At 27.5% G+C, this 8,973-nt stretch overlaps 2 protein-coding genes across 3 annotated transcripts; both read right to left on the bottom strand.

The window, feature by feature from the left end:
* Positions 1-3,375: 3,375 nt before the first annotated feature.
* LOC108776092 (S-adenosyl-L-methionine-dependent tRNA 4-demethylwyosine synthase-like) lies at positions 3,376-4,708 on the bottom strand. 2 transcript variants are annotated; one of them, XM_018542601.1, is made up of 5 exons: positions 4,620-4,708; positions 4,397-4,447; positions 4,238-4,300; positions 3,890-4,040; positions 3,376-3,662 (listed from the first exon to the last, which is right to left on the bottom strand). In XM_018542601.1, the coding sequence occupies exons 1-4, from the start codon at positions 4,634-4,636 to the stop codon at positions 3,923-3,925; spliced, it is 249 nt and encodes an 82-aa protein (XP_018398103.1). In that variant the 5' UTR covers positions 4,637-4,708; the 3' UTR covers positions 3,376-3,662; positions 3,890-3,922. The 2 variants fall into 2 exon arrangements, with proteins under 2 accessions (XP_018398103.1, XP_018398102.1); XM_018542600.1 differs by lacking the exon at positions 3,890-4,040.
* Positions 4,709-5,255: 547 nt separating this feature from the next.
* On the bottom strand, positions 5,256-6,062 carry LOC108776073 (general odorant-binding protein 56d-like; the record flags this gene model as incomplete). The annotated part of the gene is made up of 4 exons (XM_018542581.1): positions 5,256-5,404; positions 5,468-5,532; positions 5,732-5,926; positions 6,002-6,062. Coding segments are annotated over 4 exons (348 nt in total), but the record flags the coding sequence as incomplete, so codon positions are not given.
* Between the last annotated feature and the right edge of the window lie 2,911 nt (positions 6,063-8,973).

Raw genomic sequence — 8,973 nt, 5'->3', positions numbered from 1 at the left:
AAATTGCCTAAGATTGGTCAAACGATAATCGTGTAAGCCGGAAATCCGTGGGTGTCAATGGTCTGTTATCATTTGTAACGATCTAGACATTCATTCATTTTGCATTTGTAAGATTCAGTTATCTTTTAATAAAAATGTCTGCTTGCTTAAAAAGATGGGATTAATTATGTTTAAATTAACTATTTTAATAATGCTGAAGCAAAGATAAATTACATATTGACCCAAGCATTGAATCGACATACGAGATAATCACTACTTCGTATTTTTTTTTTTATTTTACTGATACAACGAGATTAATATCTTCAAATACCTAATCGAAATATCTTTAAATTTGTATTTCTTGAACTGTTAATAATTTTGCGTTTTCATTACACAAAGAATTAATGATGCAATAAATGAGAGAGAAACATTCTAAATTTATCTGATATTTTTATATATATATTTCAGGCGATTCCTTCATTGATTTTCGTTTTTCTGCAAATTTTCACGTGATTATAAATATAGGATTTATAACTTGAGGTAAGAATTATACAGTGCGATTTATTAATGAGCGAATATACGTATGCAGTAGTTATTATGCTGATGTCATATAATCTGATGTCACACTGATATTGATCTTAAAATTTTTTAATTGGCATATAAATCTAATTTTGGCAAATATGTTTAAAATATCAGCAGTAAAGTTTAATTTTAAATAACCATCAGGCATATACGATATCACCAAAGATAATCTTCAACGAAGCAGATGAATATATCAGATTTTATTAAAGAGAATCATGTCCGTTTAAGATTAATTATAAATTTTTGTTATACTATTAATAATGATCATATTGAAATGATTGAAACGTGTAATTATAATTTTGTCTCAATATAATAATTGTATCATAGTACAATACATCTTGCATGATTCTATTAACTCTGAACAATTAAGGTGAATTACTTTCATTCAAAGCTTGATTGCGAAATTTTAATTACTTTTTGGTAAATATATTTTTTTCATAAAAAGTGAAAACAATCTCAAAATTACCATCATTTATATTCGTTTGTATAGAATTTTACATTGTTTAGATATATTTTTATTAGTCCATTTGGTGAGATGACAATTGATACTTGTTGTTTTTAATTGATATAAATAGCAAATATTCTTTCGATAAGCTTTCAAGTTTTCGATAATTTTGTCTCATTAATGGACATTTCTTTTGTCGTCATTTTTTGCTGTTGTCATTGTATCAATGTGCCACACATAAATGTCTTGTCTTAAACAGTTCTAAACGTTATAGAGCATTTTCTACAGCAATGTAATGATGTGTGTTGGGCATTGAAAATTAAAATAGTATTTGAGAATAAAAAAAGTTAAATAAGTTTTGAAAATAAAATGATAATAGCTAGCTATAGTTACTAATTATTAATGTTTAAAGTATCTGTTATGTGTACATTGGTGCGATCAACTTCATCCGTTGTGTATCTGCATGCCATGTATTTCAGAACGTATCACCATGTATCGTCACGAACAAACAATTTTTTCCACATAATGCATTACCTTAAAAATATATGTAAAATATTCTTCTCTACAACAAAAAGTTAAAACAGTACATAAAAAAAACCAACAAAAGAGATAGAACTTTAAAATTAACATTAATAAGATTTTGTGGACGACTTAACAAATATTTCGTATACTTGGCCAAATTTTATCTGAAGCAATGCTTGATTTTTAAAAGTAAATTAAAAAAATTAGAGCAAAATGTAATGGTAATTAAATGATAATTATGTGCACGCGTAAGAGGCCTGTTTCTTGTGTTGAATTTTAATAAAAAAAATTTAAATTTTCAAAATTTGTAACTACCTTTTCATTTAATACAGAACCCTGAGGTATATGCTAATATTGTATATACATATAATGGATGGGGAGCTTTTTCAGTTAAGCAAGCGATACATGATATTACGTAGATCTAAATGCTTCTAATGTTTGTAACGGAACAAGAGTATCTTGTTCAGTGTGTTTTTTGAACGGAAAAGAAGCATTTCTAAAACAAGGAAAAACGGTAGCTATAACAATGAAACTATTAAATAAAAATCGTGTCGTGCATAAGACGGTACGTACCGTTATATATTATTTGTGTATTATTACGAATTAATCGTTATATATTTTTCCGGTGAGGAAAATACGCGGGTATCACGGTTGTTCTCCATTAACGCATTATCGCTGGTTAACGCGTGTTAATTATCCTCTAATCTGACGTTTGCACGTGGACTTTCAAGGTCAGGGTCTTTTCTGATCGTCAGTATTCGATCGCGATGAATTGATGCACGATGTCACGACGTTCGAGGCACAGGCGATGAGGGTGTTGTTGGTATTTACCGAGATTTCGTACGTGTGTTGGATGTCAGTGTCAAATGTAATCGAACGCAAGGAGTAAGGAAGGACGATCACAATAAACGACCGGGGAGACGTCTTCAAATTCTTACTCTAAACCCGCACGTACATACACAAGAAACGGGGGAAGAAAACGTGGCTTATCCTCGCGGTACTCTTCCTTCGAGAGAACGCGGGACGTGTTTCGCGGTTTTAGAAGGCCAACTGCTACCATCGCGTGGCTCGAAAGCTCTGCAACCGTCGCGCTTGCGCGCCGCATCGAGCCGCGTCAAGCTGCATCACCCCCGAGCGCACACATACGCACTTTCGCCCTTATCAACTTTTGCTCGAAGCACCCTGTTTCTTGCACGTGCGTCACGGATATACACAGACATGACGCAGATTTTTCCTACGTATGACGTCACAAAGGACGCTGGTTTTTTAGCTTTTAATTTTTTTTTAATTATTTAGACGCTATTTTCTAAATCTCTTTAGCTAACAGGGGTCACATACGATTATAATCTATATTCTTTGACGCATCCTACGGTTTAAATATTTTTGTACAGACTCTCGCAAGAAAATAATTTATAATTCTATTAGAAAAAGTATCCTATTGTCTTTGATTTTGTATCTATAGTGACTTTGTAACCATCTTTAAACAAATATAATAATTTTTACATTCTTTAATTATATATGTGTATCATATCTTTTATATTTGTCGATCGTTCGTAATGTATGTATATAAAATTTAGCATATTATTAATTTTATCTCACATTGTAAAACCTAAAGGATGCATAATAGAGGAATATACATGCAAATTGTTAGGATGAAGTTTCAGTATGTATATTAAGCCTGATTATATTGACAATTGATTGAAGAACATAAAGAATATTTACAATATATAAATTTGTATACAAACAGTAGGTGTCTCATATTTTGCATAGTAATTAAAACAAAATTAATAAGCTTTATGAATTTGTAGCGACGAATTTGTAGCGAAATAACAAATTATTTTTATTGGGGCATTCAAGTTTTATGTTTTATTATCCAAATATTTTAGATTTTGCGCAATGTATGTTATATAGAACACAAATGTAGGCGAAAAAAAAGTATTTAAAGCTTTTAGATTAGAATTTGCGACACAAGTGCTTCTATTAAAATTATTTTCTATTTTCGGCACAGCAGCTTCCTTCAGTATCTTTCATCTGCGTGGCACAATCCGCACCCGCCGAATCTCTCTCGCTCTTTCCAGTTTTGATTGGTTTGCAACAACCAGACATACAACAACCGCCGGCTGCTTCTCTTGCTCTAATAGAAAGCACAGTGATAACATTTTAAATATCGATCTGAGTTATAAAAAAATGTAATAATAAAAATAATCATATAAGGTACAATATTATGAAAATATTAAAATAAACATTTAGTAAGCATTTTTAATTTAAAAAACTTATAATAATAAATTAAATTATAAGAGTGTGACAAAAAGGACGAATTTATGATTTATTTAAAGTAGCCCATATGGCCGCCTTTTTAACCTTGTCGTCAAGTAGGACCATTGCGTTGGCAGATTACTTTCCTGCTGGACAGCAGCTCTTTTGATCCGTGGTGGCATCGCTACAACATCCGCCATGTTCTTCTTTCGTGCCCGAGCAACATTTGGCACCACAACATCCTCCCTTTTTTTCTCTATGTATATATTCAGTCGAGTTGTAATAATTAATAAATTATGAAAAATTTTTGGGAATGTGTTGCACTGCTCGTACAATCATTATTATGGATCCAGGCGACCATATAGGTTTAAAACTAATAACTTTTCTTATTCTTTAATTAATTAATTTTTATTTTTATTCTTTTTTCCTTATTTTTATTATTGTAATTTTTACTTTTTGCTGCAACATCCAGGTAAGTCTTTTTCCTTACTGACCACATCAGTCTTTTTCGCGCCACTGCTCAAACATAATGTATGATACATGACACATACATAATCTATATACATATAAACGTATTTATGAATTTATAAATAAATATATACGAAGACTTACTTGCATCGACAAGTTACTTGTCCAGCATATCCTTTTTGACTGGTAATTTTGCTATAAAAGATAACACCAACATTTTCACATGTGTACACGTATACATATATGTTTATTCTTATATATAATAGCATTTTATGTATATACGTATGTACCCATTACTTTAAGGAACAAAAACTTTATAACATTATAGGAAAACTGCATTATGTGACATAATAAAAAGATTACTTACGCACAATGATCGCACATGATGAGTTTTTATAATCTTACGACATACGAACTTTAAATTTTTATTCTATAAAAATTTTGGAATTTTGACAAAATGTGTAACCTTGAAAATTTATATGTAATGTGAATTATAAACAAATATCACACGTTACCATGGTCTCGTTCATTTTTTTTTTAGTGTTTTACAAATACAAAATGTGTCGTACTTATAATGTAGAAGGAATTTTGTAGTATATACTGTCAATATGTAGCTGCTACATTTGTGTGTGTGTGTCATAATTTTAATTTTTTTGAATAACGTAAAATAAAGAGTATGTAATTTTTACATAAAAATGATGTAAATCAAATTAATATTTAAGGAATAATATAAAATATAAAGTCAAATTAATTTTTAATACAACATTTTTACGAGTACTTATTGCATACATATATATAAATATAATTAACACAATTATACTTGTATTTATATAGTATACTCATATCATTAAATAAATATATTATGTATGTATATAGTATGTATATTATATAATGTAATGTGTATAAGTATATTGTATAAGTATATGTATAGTATGTTAAACCATTTTTATACATTTTGTTTTAAAAAATTGCAAATTATAGAATTATTTGTAATGTATTCTTCAAGTGAAGTAATGTAATTTAATAAATTAGCGTTTCTACATATTGTGTAACGACTATTTCATCCTCCTAGCCCTCTATATTTTCCATAATGCAATACTTCATGTATCTAAACTCAAAGCATCTTTAAATAAATGATACGCTTTTTAAAATCTGCAAACAGAATTCTCCATTGAGTATCTTATGATAATAATAAATTTACATTATAATACATACGTCAGGTTGCTCTTTAACATAACATGTAGCTATTTGAAAAGCTTTATCACAAGTATTCTCCGCTTCTAAAAATTAATTTTTCTATTAATTTATTAGTATCAATTTTTATTAAAAAATTTTTAATGTATCTATCGTGTCGTTACATTTTATGTAAAAAGATAAGAAACATAAAATATACAGTGTACATTTTAAAAGTTGCAATAATTATGTAGATTGATTTTGTTATAAGTACACCAAAGTAGGTAAATGTAGGACAAGACTTACGAATTGATTTGCATCGATGAAGAATTTTTCTCGATGATTCTTGCATACTGCGCGGGAGATGACGTAAGGCTTTTTCAACATCTATATTGCTATTCTCATTAAGAATACCGTTTTTTACCATAAAGCATTTCAAATAACATTTTAATTTCATATCATGTTGTTCAAAGTTACCGGCCTTTAATTGCTTTAAGGATGCTAGATCAAAGAAGTCAATTAAGAAAAAGAAATATCTCTTTCTCAATGTAAGAGCAATATAAAATATTTACATACTCCAAGAAACATTTGTTTGTTGGCGACACTCTCGTTTAATGTCCGCTCGTGTTCCAACATGTACACAAAATGAAACAAATTTTATATAAACACATTACATATATTTAAACATATCAAAAATGTAAACATAATTTTTATTATTATACAAATTAAAATATATTATATATATAAGTTTTTAACACTAAAAGTTATTGTATATATTATATTACATTTATGTATTAATTTTAGAGTGCCCAAAAACTGTATTTAATTTATTATATATAATACAGTAAAATTATTTTTTACTAAATACAGCATTTACTAAATTTTTGCGACATTAGAAAAAATTGTAATACAAAATAATCTAAGAAAACAAAACATTAAAAAATGTTACTTACTAGCAAAAATAGTAAAACAACGAGTCGTATCTTTGTAATATTCATGTTTTTCTCGTTATAAGTTTGCCAAAGAAACCAGTTAGACAGCACTATGGTTAATGAGAGCGTAATCATAGAACGTAATCGACATGAATATTTTATTGATATTTGATCTTTGATAACAGCATAGAATTTGCATTCAGTCGTATTATAAATGCCAAATATGAAATTGAATGAATACGCGTAAATGCCACATCAATCAGTTGTATTATGTGCAGCGTAACACATAAATTCGTTTTAATGATTTTGTAGGATAAAGTATGAAACGTTTTGAAAAGTCTCAACGTTTCTAGCAATTATTTAAATAAGATATTTTTTCATTTAGTATTTATATAATTGTGAGCTGAATTAATTTTTTCGGACTTAGAAACGCATCTATATTACTGTAGTAATCAATATCACAATATGGGAGTCAAACTTGGATTTCTAGCATTCCATGTTAGAGAGTCCTAAGCTTTTAGACTTTAGACTACGGAAGTTTCAGTAATATGAAGAAATTCGGTCTAAAACGAGCAGTAATAAGATGTTTTATAAAATAAATTTCAAGTTTACAACGTTAGTACAGTATAAAAATAAAAATATATAGACTCACACAGGTCTTTCTTTAATGATTCTTGAAGATGTTACAAAGTCATAGAGATGAACAATCATACGATCTAAACGACATAGTGTGGTATAATTGTTTCGAAGAATTGATTCTCCTGTTTTTATGTGAATAATAAAATGTGTGAAAATAGGAGCATCTTTACATATTCGTCTGATATTGTTGAGAGAGAGTGTTACAATCTAGTAATTTTATTAATATTTTTCGTAATAATCAGTATACATCTTTATTTCAAGCAACGTAATATAAACAATAATCTTTGCATCAAGATCTCTTTAATAGATATCTATTGAGTATCAAAATTTAATAGTAATTATCTATTATTGCAGTAATTTATCTGTTTCTAAGATCGAAAAGATTAATTCGGCGAACAATTCAAATGATTACAAATATAGTATACATGTATGTACGTATATACATAGTATGAACAAATTTATATGAAATTATCTAAGCGTTAAAAATCCAGCTTTGACCGTTATAGGCCTTTATTTCCTATTGATAAAAAAAAATTAACTTCTATTTTTCTAAAATTATAATATTTTTATTTCAATATGTAGTGCATATTAATAAAATTATTTTATTAGTATCATATATTATGCCTTATTTATTATTATAATTAATAAAACTATTTTATTATAATATTTTACATTATTTATCATTTTATATTTATGTATATATTTTGCGTATATAAATCTGATTGCAAACTAACTCGGTTTATTACAGTTATGAAAGATTGGCTACATCAACGCCATCAAGTTATGTTTTTACTGTCGCTGTGATATAATATCATAGATATGATAAAATTTACTTATAATTGTGTTTCTTAAATAAAATATTATTTTATATTTATCCATTTATTTTATCAATGACTACATTTAAAAAATTTACAAAATCATTAATATAAGCTTTGTCGGCAAATATACTTTTTACATAACCATCAACTGATAAATTATCATCAATCGTTAAGTGTCAATATTTAACTTTCAATATTTAAATGTATTCGAAATGCTATGCCAGATGCCACTATGTATGAGATAGAACTGGTCTAATATTAGCATAGAGATACTTTTTTTTATTTATGTTTAATTGACATTAAAATCAACTTACTTTTGAATTATTTTATAACTAGACTCTTGACCTATTTTTATAATAAAGTATATGCATTTTTATACTAAAGTTTGATTTGCAATATAATAAGTAGTCAATGAGACGAAACATTTAATTCCTTCGCGTTTTATTTTTTTGATTTTTTAATCACATTACATTAAAATAAAATTTTTTAAATATAAATGTAATGAAGGAAAATTAAGTTTAAGTATACTTAATAGTTTATTTAATAGTTTTATTTATATTATTAAAACTTAATAGTCTTATTTATATTATTTTAAAGGTAATTATTGGTTTGTATCAATTACTGTATTTATGATAGCTTTTGACGAAAATACATCTTCTTATAATTAGTCATGTGAGATTTATAGTTAATGCTACAGATTAAGGACACTTTATACATATATGTATAATTGTGCTATATCCTTAATTATTGAGTGTAATCTCTTTGACATATATTTGAGGTCAACAAAGTGTTAAATAAAACGTGATAGATAAGTATGATATAGGTCTATTTTATTTAGAATGCAAAAGTTGTGATAAATAGATTATGAGAACGTATATTCGAGTTGGTAAATCCATATATTTATTAAAATAAAAAAATTAATATACCGTGTATGTGTGTGTGTGTGTGTGTGTGTGTGACATTTTATTGGCGAACATTGTAATTTAATATTATAACTTTGGTATTATAGCATTAATATTTTGTTATTCATTTGCGTACATAATTTATAATGTTGCGTTCAACACGACGTGGGTGGTTATAAAAAGAATGCGGGAATACCTCCTACTCGATAATATTTTTCATAAACGCTTTTCTAATATTACATATAATAAGATAAATA

Source organism: Cyphomyrmex costatus, unplaced genomic scaffold (genome assembly GCF_001594065.2).
Source record: "Cyphomyrmex costatus isolate MS0001 unplaced genomic scaffold, Ccosl1.0 scaffold337, whole genome shotgun sequence".
NCBI classification, from domain to species: domain Eukaryota; kingdom Metazoa; phylum Arthropoda; class Insecta; order Hymenoptera; family Formicidae; genus Cyphomyrmex; species Cyphomyrmex costatus.
This window is presented reverse-complemented; position numbering and strand designations above follow the sequence as displayed.

Bases quoted from the DNA above. Each gene is read 5' to 3' on its own strand.
- LOC108776092 (XM_018542600.1), bottom strand. The intron at 4,301-4,396 runs GTAAGTCTTCGT...ATGTTTGAGCAG, and splicing joins CAAGTAACTTGTCGATGCAA to TGGCGCGAAAAAGACTGATG. The intron at 3,663-4,237 runs GTAAAAATTACA...GCTTTCTATTAG, and splicing joins CCTGGATGTTGCAGCAAAAA to AGCAAGAGAAGCAGCCGGCG.